General features: G+C 51.6%; 4 protein-coding genes across 6 annotated transcripts in view; 2 read left to right on the forward strand and 2 right to left on the reverse strand.

Moving 5' to 3' along the window:
• Nucleotides 1–1377: 1377 nt before the first annotated feature.
• Nucleotides 1378–9245, reverse strand: Ccdc137 (coiled-coil domain containing 137). 2 transcript variants are annotated; one of them, XM_005407266.2, is made up of 6 exons: nucleotides 9001–9245; nucleotides 8485–8618; nucleotides 5494–5716; nucleotides 3073–3155; nucleotides 2772–2851; nucleotides 1378–2566 (listed from the first exon to the last, which is right to left on the reverse strand). In XM_005407266.2, exons 1-6 carry the CDS (start codon nucleotides 9228–9230, stop codon nucleotides 2345–2347), a joined length of 972 nt encoding a protein of 323 aa, XP_005407323.1. In that variant the 5' UTR covers nucleotides 9231–9245; the 3' UTR covers nucleotides 1378–2344. The 2 variants fall into 2 exon arrangements, with proteins under 2 accessions (XP_005407323.1, XP_013361505.1); XM_013506051.1 differs by having other exon boundaries at nucleotides 8752–9097.
• A 12-nt stretch (nucleotides 9246–9257) lies between these two features.
• On the forward strand, nucleotides 9258–10645 carry Oxld1 (oxidoreductase-like domain containing 1). The gene is made up of 2 exons (XM_005407268.2): nucleotides 9258–9359; nucleotides 10072–10645. The coding sequence occupies exons 1-2, from the start codon at nucleotides 9300–9302 to the stop codon at nucleotides 10489–10491; spliced, it is 480 nt and encodes a 159-aa protein (XP_005407325.1). The 5' UTR covers nucleotides 9258–9299; the 3' UTR covers nucleotides 10492–10645.
• A 2503-nt stretch (nucleotides 10646–13148) lies between these two features.
• Nucleotides 13149–17262, forward strand: Pde6g (phosphodiesterase 6G, cGMP-specific, rod, gamma). Its single transcript, XM_005407267.2, has 4 exons — nucleotides 13149–13294; nucleotides 15143–15364; nucleotides 16329–16369; nucleotides 16758–17262. The coding sequence occupies exons 2-4, from the start codon at nucleotides 15219–15221 to the stop codon at nucleotides 16832–16834; spliced, it is 264 nt and encodes an 87-aa protein (XP_005407324.1). The 5' UTR covers nucleotides 13149–13294; nucleotides 15143–15218; the 3' UTR covers nucleotides 16835–17262.
• A 619-nt stretch (nucleotides 17263–17881) lies between these two features.
• Tspan10 (tetraspanin 10) overlaps nucleotides 17882–20789 on the reverse strand; it is a 6349-nt gene continuing 3441 nt past the window's right edge. For both annotated transcript variants that reach the window (XM_005407270.2, XM_005407269.2), the window contains exon 3: nucleotides 17882–18819. In XM_005407270.2, the coding sequence (XP_005407327.1) occupies nucleotides 18486–18819 (334 nt within the window). In that variant the 3' untranslated portion in view covers nucleotides 17882–18485. The remainder of the gene's footprint in view (nucleotides 18820–20789) is intronic.

Consider the following 20789-nt stretch of genomic DNA (forward strand, 5'->3'; position numbering starts at 1 on the left):
AGAAGCCACTTTGAAGATATCAATATGTAATACACCATTGTTAATTCCCTACCACTTTGTTTATAACACCGTATTGTCTGTACTGTTCTTTTGCTATGTTGTAAAATGGCTGTCTGTTAATGTTTTCTTCCTTTTATTTAAAAAAAAAAAAAAAAAAAGACAAACACCCAACAGCAGCAGCAGGGAAGTTTCCACAAGGGAGTGCCCCAAGCCCTCTGAGATCCCATTCCAGAGAAAGAACACAGACCAGGGACCGTGCAAGGCCCATTTGAGAGGACCCTAAGGGCTATACTAGGTTATTTCAGTGTTTTCGGGCAACAAACTAAACACCGTTATCATGCTTAGGAATATTCAAGGCCTGGACTTGAGCCTGCAGCTGCCACTCTGATTCTGTTGGAGGACTGGGGAACCATATTTCCCAGATTCGATTTCCACATGGACATCTCAAGGCACCCAGAGTCAGTACTGACATCTCTGGGGGATGGGGATTTAGCTCAAGGGCACAGCGCCTGCCCGGCAAGCACAACATCGTGAGTTCGATTCCTGGTACCGGAAAAAAACCAAGTACTGACATCCCACAGTATCACTGCCACTGCTTGGCTGTCAGTATTTCCAGACTGGCTCAGGGACATAGCAAGAGTGCCCAGGTGTCAGAACCCAGAACAGTTACAAAAACCAGGCCCTAAGGGGTACAGAATTGAAAATAATCACGATGTTAAGTACATGTATCAATTTCCCAAAAGAATGTTTTATATTAATATACTAATTTTTAAAAAAATGCTGGGTGCAGTGGCATACCCTTGTAACCTCAACACTTGGGAAGCTGAAGCAAGAAGGCCGCTGTGAGTTCAAAGTCAGCCTGCACTACACAGTAAGTTCAAGACCAGGCTGCACTACATAGTGAGACCCTGTCTCAAAAAAAAAAAAGGCCCTGTGCAAAGGACACTAGGTCTTGCCTGGTCTTGCCACACCAGCCATAGGAAGGGCAGGGTCAGGTACACACAGAGGGTCAGAACAGGAGCCTGCCAATATTCCATGACAGGAAGGTTTAGAGGAAGCAGAAGAGGCAAACAGTCCCATAATCCAAGTCACAGAGGCGGTCCATCACATGCCTCAGAAGAAAGGTCACACAGCCTCTGGAACGGATGTAGACACCAGCACCATCGACAGTGGCTGTGCTCTGGCCTGAGTGTCCTGACTCAAACTTCCCAGGTGGCAAGTGTTGTCTAAACTTGCACTTCGCTAGTCAGCCTGAATGAGGCCCAGAGTGCTGCCAGGTATAATTCAAATCAGCGATGCTCATCCCAGTCACCCAGGTGGATGAACCACTGAGTGTCACAAAGTAGCAACAATCACTTTAGAGGCTAACCACGATGATTTCTTTTTTGTTGTTGTTGTTTATTTTTTTATTTATTTTTGAGCACTGATTTCAAAAATAGCAAAAATCTTAATCAAGTTCATTCTGTAAAATGCAAACTTGGGGAAGGGGATTAAAAGATCACACAAAACTCTAGCACTTTACAATGCTCCTCGTGGATTGTGGATTTGGGATTTGGTGAGATCTCTGGGAGCACCTTTGCAGTGGCAGGGTCCTGAAGGCCTTCACACCTCTGCTTTCATTCACCTCGTGCTGAGGGCCAGGTGCTCCCTCCTTCGGCACTTGCTGCCTAACCAGGGTCCCAGGAAGGCTCCATCCCAGGCCACTTTGCCTGCCTCATTTTCCAGAGACCTGTTAGGTGGGTCACAGACATGTTCCTACCCTCTGGATGTATCTCTATTCCAACCAACCTGGGCTAAGGGTCTTCTGTCCCTGGGCGGCCCACTAATAGGTGAGCCAAGGTCCTGGCTCCCTGTGAAAACCCCATAGGTGGTCTAGGGATCAACTGTACCCAGGCTTCTGCTTGCTGTGCTACTGGCCTGCTGATGCACCCTGCCTGGTCCCTGCTTGGGCTGACCCTGAGGGAGCCTCTTAATACTGAACTGACGTACATCAACAGTCTCAGTAATTAATTGGTGTTCAGAGTCATTTTAGGACTGGGTGCTTCTTAAAGTGGCCCTGGGTTCCCTGAGCCTGGACTTTGCTGCAGAATGAAGCTAGGCTCAGATACAAGACACTGGCCCCAAACTACGGGGGAGTAACCATGTATGAGACACAGCCCCCTCACTGATGACTAGGAAAGGGCTATCCTTAGGGGTAACAATTGAGAGAAAAGATCTAGAAACTCTCCACATTGAGAGCTGGTGTGTGGGCCATTATTTGGAAAAGGATCTGCCATCTCTCCTTGGCTTAGGGGTGGCAAACCCTGGCCAATTTCTAGGGGTACCAGGCTCCTGAGTTTCTCCATCACAGAGGCACCTTGGGCTTCCTCTGGGAAGTGTGGCCCAGTGGCTGTGGTGGTGACACCCCCTGCTGCTGTCGCAGCTTCTTCAGGGCCCGGTAGGCCTGCACAGCCCGCTCCCGTTCCTCCTCCACAATCCGCTGCCGGGCCAGTGAGGCGCCCTGAGGCTTCTGGGATACACTGCCAGGGCTCAAAAGCATCTTCAGCATCAGCGACTTCTTGCCAGCCTGAGGAAGAAAGAAGGGTAAGACACAGGGTGGGATTCAGGGGTGATGGCAAGGGCTGCAACTGTCTAACAGCTCTCAGTCCAGTGAGGTGTTGGGGGTGCACCCTACAGCAGACACAAGCACTGGTCTTGGCTCTTATTCCCTGGCAGCTCTGGAGAAAAGACTGGTAACTCTGCCACCTCCTGTGCACCTAGACCCTGCATACCTGGTTTCTGCTTGTGCTCCTCCTGGGCTGGGCAGTCAGCTCTGGTGGCTGTAGGACAACCTCTCCAAACTTCACAGTGTCTGGGGGAACAGAGGGAACAAAGGCCTGCTGCTTACATATCACCTTGGCCCTGGTGCCCACGGCCCCTGCCACCCTCAAATCCCCACGCTCCCTGCTCGCAAGGCCAGGACGCAGAACATGGACTCATCTGCTAGCCTGCCAGCTGTGGACTCAAGGAAATAAGGGGGCTGGTGGGAAGAGCAGGCCCTGGTCTGCATAGAGTCACTTTATAAAGGGTTACCTTGCAGTAGCTCCTGCTCCAGCCGCTCCACAGCCCTCTCCTCCTTTTTCTGCCGGGCTTTATCCAGTCGCCGTTTCTGAAACCTGGGAAGAAAGCATGATGCCTTCCAAATTCCTAACTGCTCATCCCAACCTGGAGGAAGCAAGGGCCATCCTACCCTCAAGAGGTACCCAGGGGCAGAGATGAGACCTGAGCCCTGCCAACCACTGTTAGTCTCCATACCCTTCACCATCTCCAAAGCTACAACCCACCATCCAAGTGAGCTCTGCGTCCACCATACCCTTCGAGACTTCCCAGTTAGTAGCTGTCAGCCCCAGGAAACATCTGATAACACCCGTGGGCATTCTGGGCTGTAACACTGGACAGGATATGGATACTGCCAAGTGTTCTACAATGCACAGGACAACCATACTATGGAGAACTATCGTGCCCCAAGTGCTGGCTGTGCTGCTTTAACCAAATGGCCTACCAAAGTCCCAGAGATGTGTTGTAGCACCTTATGGGGACTGTGAATTCTATGGTCTTACGATAAGTTTGGAAACCATTGTGGCTTTAGGCTATATAAGAACTAAGTTTTCTAGGATGTAATTTTCTTGCCTAATATGACTATAAGTACTTCAAGAACTCAGAAAAAGGGAGACTCTACAACCTATCTACTCTGCAGATCTTTAGAATCAAAAAGATAACATCCTTGCCAGGCATGGTGGCTCACCCCTGTAATCCCAGCACTTGGGAGGCTCAGGCAGGAGAATCACCTTAGGTTTGCAAGGCCAGCCTAACTACACAGTCAGACCCTGTCTCAAAAAACAAAAAACTTGCCTGTGCTAGCAAAAAGGAAAAATTGCTACCTTGCAGCAATTTTTATCTTAACTTCATTGTTATTGTTTGTTTTTGAGGCAGGGTCTCACTATGTAGTTGAGGTTGGCATTTAACTCACTATGTAGCCCAAGCTGGTGTGGAACTCCTGACGATCCTCCTACTCCTGCCTCAGCCTCCCAAATGTTGGGATTACAGGCGTACACCACCACGCCCAGCTACTTTAATTATGATAAAACCTTGGGTTGGTTAATCTGGAAAGTTGTGGTAAAGGCATCTCACAAAGCACTGCTTAGCCAGGTGTGGTGGTGCACACCTGTAATCCCAGCACTGTAGGAAGCTGAAGCAGTTGAATGGCAAGTCTGAGCCTAGTTTGGCCAACTAGTGAGACCCTGTCTCAAAGTAAAAAAATTTTTAGCTGCGCGTGGCGGCACATGCTTGTAATCCCAGCACTCAGGAGGCTGAGGCAGGAGGATTGTTGCAAGTTTGAGACCAGCCTGGGCTACAGAGGGAGCTCAAGGCTAGCCTGAACTGCATAGCGAGATGCTATCTCAAAAAGACAAAAAAAAAACAAACTTTTTTTTAGATGGGCCAGGGGTGTAGCTCAGTACAAAGGCCCTGAGTTCAATCCCTAGTACTGGAGGAAAAAATAAGGAAAGAACACTGCTTGTTGAAACTAACTCCCTACACTCCCACAGGCCAGGAGGGAAATCAAGGCAGGCAGGAGAGGGGAGGCTTGGTCCTGACACCATCCTTAGTAATTGTACAAGTATAACTAAACCTCATGACAGTGACATCTTGATTTACTTTACAGATGAAAACACCAGGCTGAGCAGTGATAGAACTTGTATAAATTACCAAGCCAAAGGCTCTGGAATCTCTTTTTTTAAAATTTTATTTATTTTTTTGGAGGGGGTGGGAATCTCTTTTGGACAAGGAAGGAGAACACTGGAGACAGCTCAATCCAGGTCTAGGCAAGGGCTACATGTCAGCTTCACCCGAAGCCCTATACAATACTGATTCTCGCAGCACGTGGTGGCCCACAACTCTAATCCCAGCACTCAAGAGGCTGAGGCAGGAGGATCGTTGCAAGTTTGAGACCAGCCTAGGCTACAAAGTAAGCTCAGGGCCAGCCTGAACTGCATAGTGAGACCCTGTCTCAAAAAACAGACCAGGCTGGGGATTTAGCTCAGTGGCACAGTGCCTGCCTGGCAAGCGCAAGGTCATGAGTTCGATTCCCGGTACCGGGAAAAAAAAAAAAATCAAACAGATTCCCCCCCCAATATATATATTTCAATACTGATTCTCTCAGGGACATTTCAGTGGCTAGTACCCAGCCTAAGGTAGACAACTGGCCCCGGAAGCCTTCATGCTCTTCCAGAAAAAAAAAAAAAAAAAAAACAAAGCAAGGTCTTTGCATGACCTGAGCCCCCACCTCCACCCCACTGAGCTCTGCCCTTACCAGGATTTTAAGTTCTTCCCTCAGTTTTCCTGAATTGGTATAGGTAGGGGCTGATGTGGCAACAAAATGTTACTGTAGAACCCATCATCTCTGCCTCCGTGGGATTTCCACGCAGACCATGATCCCTCTTGCCCCCAACTCACGCTTTTTTCCGCTCAGATTTCTCCTTCTTGGGAGCTGCCTGCACCTCTGGCTGCCGGCTGGTCTGGTTCTTGCTGAGGAACAGAACGTGCTGGGTCTCCTGCTCCATGCGCTGGATGTAAGCCCCATCAGACTCCCCTTTCCTCTGCTTGAACTTGGGAACCATGATATCTGGTTCTGCTCCCTTTGCTTCCATCTCCAGAGTATTCCTGAAGGCCACCTGGGCTAAGGACAAATGAAGACCCCAGAAAAGATGTGGCATCAGTCAGGAGGGAGTAGATGGTGCCAGCCAAGGGATCCAAGCTCACTTCCCCTCCCAAGACAATAGAAAGAGAAGATCAGGCTCAAGTGGAAGCAGCCAAATGTTGGGAGCAAAGCTGTCTGTACCTCGGGTATCTAGGACAAATCACTGCCTCTCATGAGTTTGGCAGGGCCCCATGAGAAGTGTGCACCATAAACAGTTGCTATAGTGACTTGACCTTGACTTGAGATAACACGGTTTTCTCCCTTGTTTCCCATGAAGCCACCAAGACATGCTGACTGTTCTGCTAATAGATTATTCTTCCTGTCCCCATTAAACTCTCCATGAACTTATTCATATGCTGATGGTATAAATAAATGCGACGCAGGTGCTGGGCAGTTCATTCTCTCCTACCAGGAGAGAGGGCTCCACTTGACCTCAGCTTTTATATGTTGATTCCTGTATTTCTTCACCCCACCTCCCTACCCCCACTGTCCTCCCTCTGAAGTTTCAAAAGCTGTGCTGGACGTGGCAGCCAAAGAGGATCTAAAATGCCCAGTTTAAGTCATCCCTGCAGCAGTGACCTCACAGCCTGCTGGTGTGGGTCAACGACATCCACTGTGGCACAACTGAAAAAAACCAATGAGAGTCAGGCGTGGTGGCACACACCTGTAATCCCAGCACTCGGGAGGCTGGGGCAGGAGGATTGTTGCAAGTTCCTGACCCGCCTGGGCTATAAAGTGAGCTCAAGGCCAGTCTGAACTGCATATCAAGACCTTGTCTCCAAAAAAAAAAAAAAAAAAAAAAAAAAAACAAAAATAACTGCCCCGAAGTGCCTGGATAAATAAATTCCCTCTGCTCATCCACAAATTTCATTACCCAGCTACTGAAGTAAGCCCAACAGAGCTACAGATATGAATGTGGAAAGGCCCTATAAATGGACACAGGCCATAGAGCAATATATAGGATGAAGGAAGAGGTTTAAATAGCAAAGGTGTGAAAATATGAATAATATCTCTCCAGGAAAGGTTATACAGAAAATGAACAAAGATTTCTTTGGAGAGGGGACTGGGGATTTAGCTCAGCGGCAAAGCGCCTGCCTGGCAAGCGCAAGGTCATGGGTTCAGTTCCCGGTACCGGAGAAAAACCAAAAAAAAAAAGATTTCTTTGGAGGAAGGACCAGGGTTTATAGACAGGGAGGCTCACATTTCACTTCATACCTCTCAGATCCGTTTGACTTTAACACATATGTGAGTACACATGTACACGTATACACACACACACAATTTTTATCCAGTGCTGGGGATCCAACTCAGGGCCTTGAGCACGCTCTGTAAGCACTCTACAATGGAGCTACATTCCCAGCTTCCTGGGTGTATAGTTTTAAAATAAAGTACCAATTCAATGTAACACAATTCACAAATGTGCCACCCAGGACTGAGGATACAGCTCTAGGCAGGGCACTTGTGCAGTACGCACAAGGCCAGAGGGCAGAGCTCTACTACAAAAAAAGAATTCCACCCTCCACCTGGGTCAGTATCTCCTCTAACCCCCTTTCTTAGCTTTCCATTTCATCATGTCTTTGGTGAAAAGGCCAAACTTTATTTATTTATTTATTTGTCTTTTTGAGACAGGGTCTCACTATGCAGTTCAGGCTGGCCTCCAATGCACTTATATAGCCCAGGCTGGCCTCAAACTCGCAAGGATCCTCCTGCCTCAGCTTCCCAAATGCTGGGATTATAGGCGTGTGCCACCATGCCCGGCGAGAAGGCCAAATTTTTTTTTTTTTTTTGGTTTTTCTCCGGTACCGGGAACCGAACTCACGACCTTGCGCTTGCCAGGCAGGCGCTTTTGCCACTGAGCTAAATCCCCAGCCCCTGAGCTAAATCCCCAGCCCCAGAGAAGGCCAAAATTTAAACATAAATTATAAAACAGCATTGCTGTAAAATCAGTTTGGAAAAACGAATATATATACACACAAAAACGTACAAGCATGTTGACACTGTTGCCCAACATAACTAGAGTGGCATGAGGCCCAACCTAGACACTAGGGTAAGGAATGAGAAGGGCAAGCTTTTAAGAGGGGTCTGATCAATTTTCTTTCTTAAATCCCCGAATCCACCCACCTCTCTCTGCCTGCTCCTCAAAACCTGGTCCAAGGGATCATCACTTCTCACTGGTGACAGCCTCACTGGTGAGCCATAGCCACTCATTCCCTTCATTATGATGTGATCTTTCCTCAAAGTAAATATAAACAGGGGCTGGGGATTTAGCTCAGCGGCACAGCACCTGCCCGGCAAGCGTGAGGTCCTGAGTTCGATTCCCAGTACCGGAAAAAAAATGAAACAAAACAAAACAAAAAAGTAAATATAAACTGGTCATCACCATTAAAACCCCCTGATAGATCTCCACTACTCTGGAAGATTCAAAAAAAAACAAAAAAAAAAACAAAAAAAAACCCACTTAAAAAAAAAAAACTTCTTTCCCCCTGCTCCTGAGGTTCCCCTAAGCTGCTCCCCCTCCCTGCAGGGGCTTCTTTATTTAGTCTCCTCTGGAACCGCCCCACTACCACCCCCTGCTTTGGTTCTGGTGACACTGGTTTTCCCTCAGTCTTGCTTCCCTTGCCCTGTTCCTGTAGCACTGGGTCTTGGCATGTTTCCTCTACCTGAAACGCTATGCAGTACAATATGTGGGCAACTGGGGGGATTCAGACACACAAAGCTGCTGCTACCAATCAGAGGCCCACACATACCCTCTTTCTTTCTCTTCTTGAAACTGAGGGGTTTTTTCATCTCTTCACGGCTCTTTATGATCTCTCGGAGCCGGAAAGGGATTTCCTGTTCATCCTGGTTCTTAGGCTTGCAATTCACTTTCTTCTTTTCTTTGCTGGGAAAGAAAACCCGGGGGTGGGGGTGTGAGACCCGTCCCAAGTAAAACAAGCAGAATCAGAAAAGGTGGCTAAGCCTGAAAAGAGCAGCGGGGCCGTGGATCCGGCAGGGAGAAGGCCCGCTCCTCTCACCCCGTCCCTGGAACTGCTTTCTCCAAGCATGCTGCGGCGAAAGGCACTCCGAAAATCCGCGGAGCTTGGGACAGCTGGCCTCGCACTGGGGACGCAGCACAGGCAAAACCAGATTCATCCAAGTCTCTACACATTCAACGGATCTTCGCAGAGAGAGGGCCGAGGCACCATCGAGGAAGACGTGAGCCTACTAAGAATGGGTGCTGGAAAGCCTGCTAACAAATCCGCTCCTCCGGGGTCACTACCCACCTGTACTGCCCCGGCCGCGGGGCCGAGCATTTTTGCGGTCCTCGTGGTTGCTGCTGCCGCCGCCGCCGTCCCGGGTTCCCTGGTCCCATAGACCCTGATGGGGCCACCGCTCGCCGCCCAGCACCTGCCATTACCACACCAGGCGCTTTGAGAGCGAAGCCATTTCCGCCCTCCCGAGCGGCCCGCGAACGAACACTACTTCCACTTCCTGCGCCCAGCCGCACGCTCATTGGGTCGGTGCGGCCTCTCTTCAGGCTGGGATTGGGCAGGCCCGCCGCCACTCACAACTTGCCGCGGCAATGCTACCGCGGAGCGTCTCCCGGGCCTGTAGGGCTGTGTGCGCTGCGGTGCACGGCTCGGCAAGTACTGGCATGCTGGGGATGGGGAGGTTGAGGATGTGGAGTCCGCGTCCACCCCAGGTGTGGGAAGGCCATCTAGCCCCCGAGCCCCTCGCGTTCAGGGCATCTACTCAACGCCTCTTGTTTGTAAGGCCTGTAGACCCTGAGGCTCGGCTGTACGGAGGAGCTGCGCGCCCGCGGCAGTTTGTAATTGGCTGTAGGAAGTCTGTAGGAAGCCGGTGGTCGGGGTAGCTGGGACAAATTCGGGGGTGGGGGAGACCCGAGGTTGCTGGGGTTAGAGTCTGAGCCCAAAGCCTTGGGCTTCTTATGTGACAGCGAAGTAGGGTAAAGGTGATGTGACGCAGAATGGTTCATCAGAGGAGAGGAAGAGCTTACCCGTACTGGCTAGACAGGAAGAGACAGCTCTGAGGCCGGGAGCCCAGGAGTACTCCTCTCCCGTGCCCCGATCTGCTGAATGCACACTCAACGCGTGACCCTGAACTTAGCCCTTCTCATGAGTCGTGCCACGTCTTCCTCATCTTGATTTCATTTTACAGATGGGGAAACAGTCTAGAGAGGTGAGAGGTGAGGTCTAAGGTCCTGTGGGAGTGGAGAAGCTGAGGACATGGAGTCACCTGTCCTTCAGCAACAGGAAGACTGAAAGATCCCCAGAATCAGGGACAGGACACACCTTTCCATCTTCCCTAAGAATTATGTTTATCTGCATCCTCAGGGAGCCCGTTGGGTCTCCAGCTGGAACTGCTGCCCCAGCCTTCCAGGAGGAGGCAGTGTTCCTCACAGGCACCATGGCCGAGTGGGGTCTGGTGATGACCGAAGAGAATCAGCCGTGGACCATGGGGAGAGGGCCTCTCAAGCAGGTGCAGACAGCACCAGGCAGCCCAAGACCTCCCTGCCCAGTGGGGACCCCTCAAAACCCTTTTACCCTGTGCCACCTGAGCTCCAGCCCCCAACAAATTGCTGCATGAGCGGCTGCCCCAACTGTGTGTGGGTGGAGTATGTGGAGGCACTGCTGCAGCACTACCAGGATGGTGGGGAGCGAGCTCTGGCTGCGCTAGAGGAGCATGTGGCTGATGAGAACCTCAAAGCCTTCCTCAAGATGGAGATACAGCTCCATATACGAGGTGGTGGCTGAGCCAGTCTGGCTGAGACACCCTCACTCTGGACAGAGACACCAACCTGGTGGCTCCTGCTCTGGAAGCAGCAGTGGCCACCTTTGTTCACAACCAATAGGTGCAACTGTTTATTGACTTTTTCTGAAAATAAATACATTCTTCATGGTGGTTGAACAGGAAGCATTTCTGTTCTCCATAAGGCCTGTATACCTTATCAAAGAAAATGGGTACCAGTTGGCACTATACATCTGCCAAGCAGCTGCAGCCCTCACCAGCCTGTGAGGGTGAAATAAGACTCCATTTACCTGAATGTCTAAGTGACACTCCTGTAGGTTCCACCATCTTGCATGTCCCATTGAAGGTCAGCTCTGTCTACACTTTACATGTACCTGGGAAAAGGCCACTTGGTCACCTGGAGGAAAGCTCTCATCGAGCACTCTGGGAAGGACCCTATCCATCCAGCTGCCCTCAGTCCCTCCTGGGGTCCTAGAGAGACCTCCTTCCTACCAGCTAGATACTGTAGTCAGCCCATAGGAGCCTGGATACTGTCAGACCTGTTCTTCCAACCTACCTGGCCAAGACTCCCAAAGTAGTTGGCCATGGAACAACCAGGAGTCCAGGGACACCAACCCCAGAACCACTTGCCTGGTTCTGAGCTGCAGTCTGGGCCACTATGACCCAAAGCAGAACTTTATGTCAGGGTCCTCAGTGCCCACCCTCCTCCCCCATTTCATGGAAATTTTCCCACCTCAACTTTCCCCAATAATTCCAGGCTGTGATTGCAAATAGTTTGTTCAGGGCTGAGATTAAGCATATGTATACCTATTTTGTCTCCTCATTTAAGAGAAAAGCTAGGGCCAGGGGTGTAGCTCGGCAGCATAAGTGCCTGCCTGGCACAAGATTCTGAGTTCGATTCCCCGTACCAAAAAAAAAAAAAAAGGAGAAAAACTAGCCTTGTGAAATGATTTCATGAGGGAATTTAGCTGATACATAGACTCTTCCCCAGTACCTTGTTTTATGTAACAAGGATCTGTGACAATAGAACCATGAGACCATAAGGTAAATGCCTTACTAGTGGGCATAAAACACTCTTAGGTCAAGCTGGTGTCTTGGAAGGCTGATTTGTATGGTCTGGAAACACTCAGCCCCAGGTGGGCCCTGAGAAGCATGAGATGGTGACTTTATTAGACCTAGACCGTCAAGACGCAGCTAGACTAGCCCTAACTCACACACATTCAGGAATGACTGGAAAGGTTTTCTACAGAGATGGCAGCACAGTAGGGCTTGGTGTGTTTCAGGACTTCCAGAACTTGTTGGCAATGTAGAGAGATCAAAGAAAGGAATAGACTCAGGCTGGTTGGTAGATGCCTGTAATTCCAGCTCCTCTAGAAGCTGAGGAGGGATGATCACAAATTCAAGGATACCTGTACAACTTAATGAGACTGTCTTAAAAATTAAAAAAAAAAAAGCCTGGTGTGGTACACACCTGTAATCCCAGCACTTTTGAGAGGCTGAGGCAGGAGGATTGCCAGAGTTTGAGAGCAGACTGGGCTACATAGTGAGTTCAAGGCCACTGTGCACTACAAAGCAAGAACCCTGTCTCAAAAAACCAAACAACAATAACGAAATTTTTAAAAAGGACTAAGGTTGTAGCTCAGTGGTAGAGTGCCTACTTGAGGTGTATGAAGTCCTGGGTTCAATCCCCAGTACTGCAAAAAAAGAAAAAAATAAGAAAAAAAATATAGACACTAGGGCAGGAGAATTGCAAGTTCAAGCCCAGCCTGTGCAACTTAGCACCTTAGCAAGACCCTGTCTCAAAATTTAAAAAAAGTAGGTAAGAAATATAGACAAAGGGGTGAGATCTGTGTTTTCTATGTGTACATGTGTATGTTTACATATATCATATTCACTGGGCCCTGTGAAAACAGCCTTATTATGGAGTTTAAAAGTTGGGACAGGCCAGTGAGTTGTGAGACGTCTGCAGAAGCCACTGCCCTTGCCCTATGCTAAGAAGGCAAGCCACCTCCTGGGTGTAGAGCAACGAAGCTCACTGGCTCTGCCACACTGGCTGGGATCTTGTCATCATCCATTCAGCCTGCAGGTTCCTACTGAGTAGCAGTGAAGTCCCCAGGCTGGACTTGGGGAACTGGTAGAAATCTATCCAGCTTATTCTCCTCCCTATCGGAATACAAAGGAATCATGCACACTTAGAAACACCATGAGTGTGAGGGAGAAGGGTCGTAGCTGAAACAGGCACCCTGGTCTACCTGGAGTTGCTGCCCCAAGAAGTAACACTGGTCAGAGGTCTGGAGACCCAGGAAGAAGGAGTTAGGGATAAAAGGAGAGGCGCAGGAACTACTACATAGAGAAGCAGGTGCAAAGTCTCTGGGGTCAGAGCAAGAGGCAGGGATTGAATCTGAGACCAAAGAAATGGATAGGGGCTGGGCTACACAGCATGAGGATCCACAGAGGTGAGTTCTTCAGTGATTAGGACTCAAAGTGAAGGAAGAAGGAAACCACTGGCCAGAGCCATCTGTAAGATGGCTGTGTGATTCTGGAGGGAGAGACCCACCTGTGGGCTGTTTGGGATCATACCTGCCTCCCTGTTTCTGCTACGTGCCAAGTGTCCTTCCTTCAGGTCCCTGACCTCACTTCAGCCCTCTGCCTGCCTCTAGAATCCTTGGGAGCCAACAATCCCATTAGTGTAGCATCAGAGAAGAGTCTTAATCCGCTCACTGCAGCAGGATAAATGCCAGCACCAGTGCTCTGTTGAGCCACATCCAACCACCGGCACCTGTGGCCCCGAGACCTGTCTAGCATCTGGTGAGTAGTAACCCACCTCCGTTGCCTTTCCTGGCAACAGGTATCTTCCCATCCACCCAGGGCAGGGGGGCCCCACAGGCCTTCAGCACCTTGGCTAAGCTCTGGGCTCTTCAGTAGTCTACCCCCACCGTCATCCTTTAGAGGGGACACTGCTGACCATTTCTTTGCTCCTGGTATCAGATGGTGTACCACTGTCCCCAAGGCCAGCGATGTAATGGTCTGGAACCCTCAGGCCACATAAGATCAGGTGACTAGGTGGTGCCAGTCACAGGATTCCCATGGGATCTCCACCAGGACACCAGCTGCCCACCACGAACCCATGACTTGGAGAGGAGATCTGCCTCAGCTTCCTGGAAGCAGCTGTCTGGAAGCAAGGGGTTGGGAGCCACAGGGCTGAGCAATCAGGACCATTAGGCTTATGAGGCTGGGTTCTTCCCAGCCTGGTGCCAGCCCCAAAGAAAGAGGCTGCACCTGGGGACAGAAGGTGGGACAGAGGGGCAACCTGTCCTCATCACATAGTCAGTCTTAGTTCCAGGGCTCCAGCAAATAGCTGGTGCTGGCCCAAAGCTGGAGTCATTTAGGAGAGGGGACCCCAAAAGGTGTTCCTAGGAGGATCTAAGGCCAGGGACAGTGCCTCTGCCCATGTCACATGTGTAGCCTCAGAATATTCTGGCAGCATGTGCAGAACATTCTGTGCAGTCCCTGAGAGATTAGGAGTCTCTCTCCGCTCTAATAGGCTTAGAGGAAGCTGAGCTGTCCTTGGCCAAGGACATCGGGGCTTAGGGCATTTGGAAGAGGCTGTGTGGAGTGGGGAGGTCACCTTGGGTGGCACCTGCAAGGACAATGCATCGTGCAGAGCAGCCTCACCAAAGCCAGGAGGTGACACTGACTCAAAGCAGGCCCCAAGTGTGGTGACAGAGGGAGGACACTGGGAGCCCAGGAGAATATTAGCCTCCCTCACCCTCCCTGCACCTCAGTTTGACTCTGTGAAGTAGGGCTGGGAAGGTGAGGGTTACACAGCTCAGCAGGTAGCTGGTCCTGAGATAGGGACCCTTCTCCTAGGGTGCCCCTACCTTCCCCTTGCATGGGCCATTATCCATCATCATTACTTTGTCCCACCCCCCAAAACAGGCAATAAACAGAACAATAAGCACATAAATATGAGCAAAGAGAGTCATACAAGCATGCTAATAAACTAGGAATTTGACAGAGTGACCATGGTGTGGGGGCAGAGTGGGGGCTGGGGAGGGTGAGGCAGCCCGGGGCTGACTGGGGCAGCCCAAGGCTTGGGTCAGGCCAAGGATATAGCTCAGTGACACAGTACCTGCCTGGCAAGTGCAAGGTCCTGAGTGTGATTCTTGGTACAAAAAAAAAAAAAGGGAAGGCCCAAGGCTCTGTGGCCCAAGGCTGGTAAGGTTGACCAGCTGGGCCAGGAAGGGGCTCTGTAGGGTCTCATCCCAGCCCCAGCAGGGACCCCCAGAAGCTTGCAACAGTGACAGCTGGATTCAGACTCCAAGGCTACAGGAAAGAGCAAAAGTTCAGTGGTCAAGTAATTGCAGGACAGGTGGTGAGAAGTCCTGGTTTGGGCCATCATGACCAGGGTGTGGGTCTGGTGCAGATGCTGCATGGGGTAGAAGGACACCCAGCACTGTGTATGGCCAGCAGCAGTGGGGATGTGTGTCTGGGCCAGGCAGGGCAATGACTGCAAGGGTGGGGGGACCCATGTGGAGCCAGAAGAAAGCTCTCTGGGGCAGAAGCCACTGAAGGATGGTGGGGCCGATCCTCTGCTCCAGGGCAGGGGTCAGGAGCAGAAGGGCTGACCAGGACCCCCATTTTGTTGGCCCTCAGCCTGCATGAGGAGTCCTGCCCAACCTGAGGGCATCCAGAAGCCAGGGGTCACTGCAGTATCTCTGCCATCCTCACCATGAACCTGGAGGTGCCCAAGGCTGAGATCCGGTCAGCCACCAGGGTGATAGGAGGACCTGTCACCCCCAGGAAGGGGCCACCCAAGTTTAAGCAGCGGCAAACCAGGCAGTTCAAGAGCAAGCCCCCCAAGAAAGGCGTCCAAGGGTAAGCAGGACCCGGGAATGGGAGCCTCGCAAAGGGTGGAGTGGCGGTCCCCCAAGCTGCACAGGAAGATGAGGTGGAGGCTGGGGTGAGACTTGGCCACTTTCTTGGCCCCTGCCAAGCCAGGGGCCAGGCAGTTCCTGAGGCCTGAGGCAGGAAGGGCTGTCACCAACTCCACGTGCCACAGTCAAGATGGTCTGGAAAGCAACCCACTGCCACTCGGAGATTCAGCCACTGCCTCATATCAGCAATGTGTGTGTACCCCATCCACACGCATCTGTGTACACACAAGCCTGCCACAGCCATGTGCGCACTCAGAGGCCCTGCTTGCTGTTTTTCTGTTGCTATGACAAAATACCAGAGGCTGGATACTTTATGCAGAAAAGAAGCTTATTTAGCTCACAGTTTGGAAGGCTGCAAGTCCCAGGTGGGGCAAGCCCCATGGTTCCACCTTGAGGGCACTGTGGCTCCTTTGCAACATGGCAGAAGGCATCATGGCGGGAGCACCAGCAAAAGGTGCAAAAAAGGACAGACAGATCACATGGTGAGATGAGAAGCTGAGAGTGGGGAGTCCCCAAGCTCATGCTCATTTTATGGGGTCATAACTGGGTCCTGCAAGAACCCCATTAATCCATGTGACCTAATCATCCTTCACTAGGCCCCCCCTTAAGGCTCTACCGCCTCTCAGTACTGCTACATGAGAGTGGGTCTCCAGCTCACAAGGCTTCGAGGGACACACCACACCACACCTACACACAGCAGGCACACTCATACCATCCCACACCCACCACAGTCCCCGCCCTTCTCTTACCCACATGCCTGCCCACAACCCCTGGGCCCCAGTGTGATTCTCTAGGCAGCCACCTCAGCCTGTGTCCATGGGAGGAACCCCTCTTGTTAGCCCAGCAGCTGGAAGGCTAGGTCCTGACGTCAGGCCACCATCCTGACCACTTCTGTGTCTTTGTAGGTTTGGGGATGACATCCCTGGAATGGAAGGCCTGGGAACAGGTAAGAATCCTGAAGAGCCGCCCACAGCCTTCCCTGCTTACTACTCAGGGTATTGCCTATTTCTCCCCCAACATCGCCTCTTCATTCGCTACTGAATGAGGGGCCCAGGAAGTAGGTTCACCAGCATGAGGACCAGAAGGAACCCTCGCTGCCCTGTTTGCAAGGGCCTCCTTCCCCAGCTCTACCCTCAGGACTGCTGTACCCCCTCTGCTGGGTGGGGCCCAGTTTGACATGCCCCCCTAACTAATATGTCCTGGGGAGGGCCTGCACCCGGGGCATGTGCTCTTATTGGGCCAACTGTGGTCTCCTCTTGGGATATGGAAAACAGAGCCATAGGATGGGGTGGCCCCAGGACCATGGCTCCTCCCTGACCATGCCCCTCCTGCAGACATCACAGTCATCTGCCCTTGGGAGGCCTTCAACCACCTGGAGCTGCATGAGCTGGCCCAGTATGGCATCATCTAGCCCAACAGCTGCCAGGAGCCCTGGACCCTCCAGGTGCCCTCTGTGAGGCTCACTCAGGGGCCCTGTCCAGAGCCTCCAGTCCTACTTATATCTGGGCTCCAGGGTGGGATGACCTCAGGCTCTGGATACCAGCTACCAGGAGCCCCCCAACCTCCCCCAGGACACCCTGCTCACCTTCCAAAGACCCTGGCCTACCCCCTCAGGTCTGCAGGTGGCCCGTCCCAGGCTCTTCCCCCTTTGAGGCTGGAATGCACATGGGAGTATCCCCCATACCCCAGGCCCTGCACTTCCCTCCCAGCTGGGTGACCTGGGTGGCACATGATGGGTCAGGAGTCTACAGCACATGCAGTGAGACAATGTTCTCCCACTCATCTCCCACTCAACCTTTCCAACATGGCCCACCTTTGCTGCCCCTGTTTCAAAATAAATTAGTGTATTCTTGTTTGTCTGAAATGTCTGGCGGGGGAGGGGGGGCGGTGCTGGACCTGAAAGTGAGGGCTGCTTTGGCCCAGACACGTGGAGGAAGGTGCAGGGCGGTGGGCAGTGGGGGTGGGATGGCCTGGCCAAGTAGAAAATGCATAAACCCATGGAGCACATACTCAAGTTACAGAGCCTTGGCAACATGGCACATGAATTAGGCTATGTCCCTACCTTCTCCCAGTGGCCACAGTCAGCAGTATGTGTAGGTGGCCAGGGCCATCCTTACTGGGAAGGTGGGAACTGGCAAGGCCCACATACCGGGGGGCAGGGGGAGGAGCTCATCTCTCTATCTCCCAGGCAAGGAAACCAAAGCACAGAGATCCTGTCAGGAGCCTACATCCCAGCCAAACATGTGCCCACTGTGACCAGGGGATCCCATTCCTGACACCACACAGGAGTCACCCTCACACACCTGTGCAAGCGGTCTGTGGCACACACGGGTCCCAAGTGCTCCTGACCAGGGTGGCCATGTCTTCCCACAGGAATGATCAGACAGTGATTCTTGGAAGGGTACTCTGTGATTCTGCTTACAGGACAATCACAAATGGGCCAACACTGACTCTGGAGATGAAGTCAGAGCTGAGCTGACCTCTGCGGCAGGGAGCCTGAGTGTCTGGGGACTTCCCCATCTTGACCTGGTGGCGGTTGCAGGGTATAAGAATTTCTCACTTGGCCCCTTGAAATTGGTAGTTTACCACAGGAATGGTACTCTTCAGTGGCAGTGTGCCCTCCTCCCAAAAACCCCTTCTGGCAGGAGAGGCCTTGGCCTTACCCTCAACCCCACCACACTCTGGAAACGGGGAGGGGCCCCTATAAGTGAAGAAGTGAGGGGTTGGGAGCTGGCCAGAGGCAGGTCAGGTCCAGGGTAAGAGGCAAGTACCCACAACTTGTGCTCTTCACACCAGTCAGATAGGAAGTCTTTGCAAGGGATGGGGGGCTGTGTGGGTCCTCAAGAAAGCCAGAGCGACATCAGGTAGTGATGCAAAGTTGATTGTAGGGCTCAGGAACCATAGGAAGGAAGGGGGTACAGGATGGAGAGGGAGGGGTCCCAGGGTGAATTACTTGGACTACCCCCCCATTGCAGGCTAGCCAGGGGAAGCCTAAAGCCCAGCCTGTACCTGATCTCTCCCTCCCTTGACCCTGCCCAGTGGGGAAGACAGCACAGGTAGTTTCATGTTCGGGGAGGGCCTGGCCCCAAGTCTTCCACTACCTTTTGGGCAGCTAGGGCCCACAGCAGCTGGGTGGCCAGCAGGAGCTCAGCTCCCTGTACCAGCACGATGACAATGGCGCAGGCACCTATGGCCTGAATGTTCCTCAGCAGCCACTGCTGCAGCCGGGGGCTGCAGCCCTCCAGGTGTACAACTTGCCCAGCCACGGCCTGGTCCAGGCGTAGTACCCTAAAGCCACACTGGGTATTCACTGATGCTCCATCTTCCTGGGGGTTGATACAGCAAGAGGCAGGAAGGCTGCAGGCCTGGACCCCTGGAGAGCTGCAGTTGAAGTACCTGCAGGGCACATGAGGCTCAGTCCCAGGGGGAGCCCACTGTCTCACCCACCTGCAGATTCTCATGGCATAGACCTACATACACTCATACACACATACACACATCCATGCATACACTTGCATGATAGCATAGGTATACACACATGCAAGAACATAACACACATGGACATACATGAGCTTCCCACGTCCTTGTTCACAGTAGCCTTCTGCCTTTGCAGACAGGTATAGTGAGAAGTATGTAGTGAGACAGTTGAAGGGGATTTAATGAAGGGCAGTAAGAAGACCTCACTCCAGCTGGGTGTGGTGGTGCACACCTGTAATCCCAGAACTCAGGAGGCTGAGGCAGGAGGATCATTGTGAGTTCAAGGCCAGCCTGGGCTACAAAGTAAGCTCAAGGCCAGCCTGAGCTGAATAGCGAGATCCTGTCTCAAAAAACAAAACAAAACAAAGCACAACACAACACAAAACAAAACCTCACTCTATAGATGCTGTGGGTTTGTTGGAGCAGGCAGAGTTGTGGTGGGAGAAGGTGACAGAGCCCTACCAGGTACTTCTGAAAGGGGCGGGGGGGTCTCAGTGGAAAGAGGCAGCACTGAGCAGTGACAAAGGGTGAGGGAGGAGTCCCAGATGGCTAAGGAGCTGCTGCACGCATCACAGCCCAAACTGTGTCCCTTACCTGCCCTTGGTCTTCCATGGGCCTCCAGGGCCCTGCACACATCTCTCTGGACCCTGGGATGCAGACCTGTACACTGGTCCCCAAGCTGCCCTCACAGCTGCTATCTCAAGCAGCACAACAGCGCACCTCACTGAGGCAGCAGAGGGCTTGGAAGCGCCTGTGCACTCCACTTGGTGCCTGGTACCTGGAGGGGCCCAGCTCATTTTAGCAACAGCTGGGAACAAATGGCCAGTTATAGAGTCTCCTCTGACTCCATCTCTTGTGGTTACTTGGGTTGAAGGCTTCAGGAAAGAAGCTTGCTTATTTATGAGACAGGATCTCACCATGTAGTTCAGGTTGGCCTTGCAATCACTCTGTAGCCAAGCTGGCCTCAATCTCACAACAATCCACTTGCTTCAGCCTCCTGGGTGCTGGCATTAGAGCTGTGTGTCACTACAACCAGTAAGAAGCATACTTTTTCTCCTAGGTGTCACAGGAAGGACAGAAGCTACTCAGGCAAAAAAAAAAATTAAAAAATAAAATTTGTCTTAAAAAGGGCCAGGCATGCATGGCGGTGTATGCTTGAGTTCGAGGGCAGCCTGTGCTACAAAGTGAATTCAAGGACAGCCCGCTCTACATAGTGACACTCTGTCTCAAAAAAAAAAAGAAAAAAAAGAAAAAGAAGTAGCTCAGGCATCTGTGTGTGGGGAATAAATTGCCAAACATGTATTGCATTGAGGAGTAGGGTGGGCACTTGCTTAGTGAGTGTGAGCATCTCAAAAAAGAAAGAAAGAATATATTATGTCCCCAAGCAATGTTTATTATTTTACTTTATTTTTGCCTTTTTGAGACAGGGTTTCACTATGCAGCTCAGGCTGGCCTTAAACTCACTTTGTAGCCCAGACGAGCCTCAGGCCTCGAACTCACAGAGATCCTCCTGCCTCAGCCTCCTGAGTGCTGGGATTACAGGTGTGTGCCACCATGCCCAGCCCAAACAATGTTTAATATCTCTCTCTCTTTCTCTCTCTCTCTCTCTCTCTCTCTCTCTCTCTCTCTCACACACACACACACACACACACACACACACGAGAATTGTAATTTAGAAAGACATCCTGAATTAACCTAAAACTGATTTTCATTTGACATTGAGATGTTCTAGCTGATGAAAAAAACATTTGGTGGCCAGGCGTGGTGGCGCACCCCTGTAATCCCAGCACTCGGGAGGCTGAGGCAGGAGGATCCTTGCGAGTTCAAGACCAGCCTGGGCTACAAAGTGAGCTCAAGGCCAGCCTGAACTGCAGAGCGAGACCCTGTCT

The sequence above is a fragment of the Chinchilla lanigera genome, unplaced genomic scaffold (genome assembly GCF_000276665.1).
Source record: "Chinchilla lanigera isolate Chin_1 unplaced genomic scaffold, ChiLan1.0 scaffold00105, whole genome shotgun sequence".
NCBI lineage: Eukaryota > Metazoa > Chordata > Mammalia > Rodentia > Chinchillidae > Chinchilla > Chinchilla lanigera.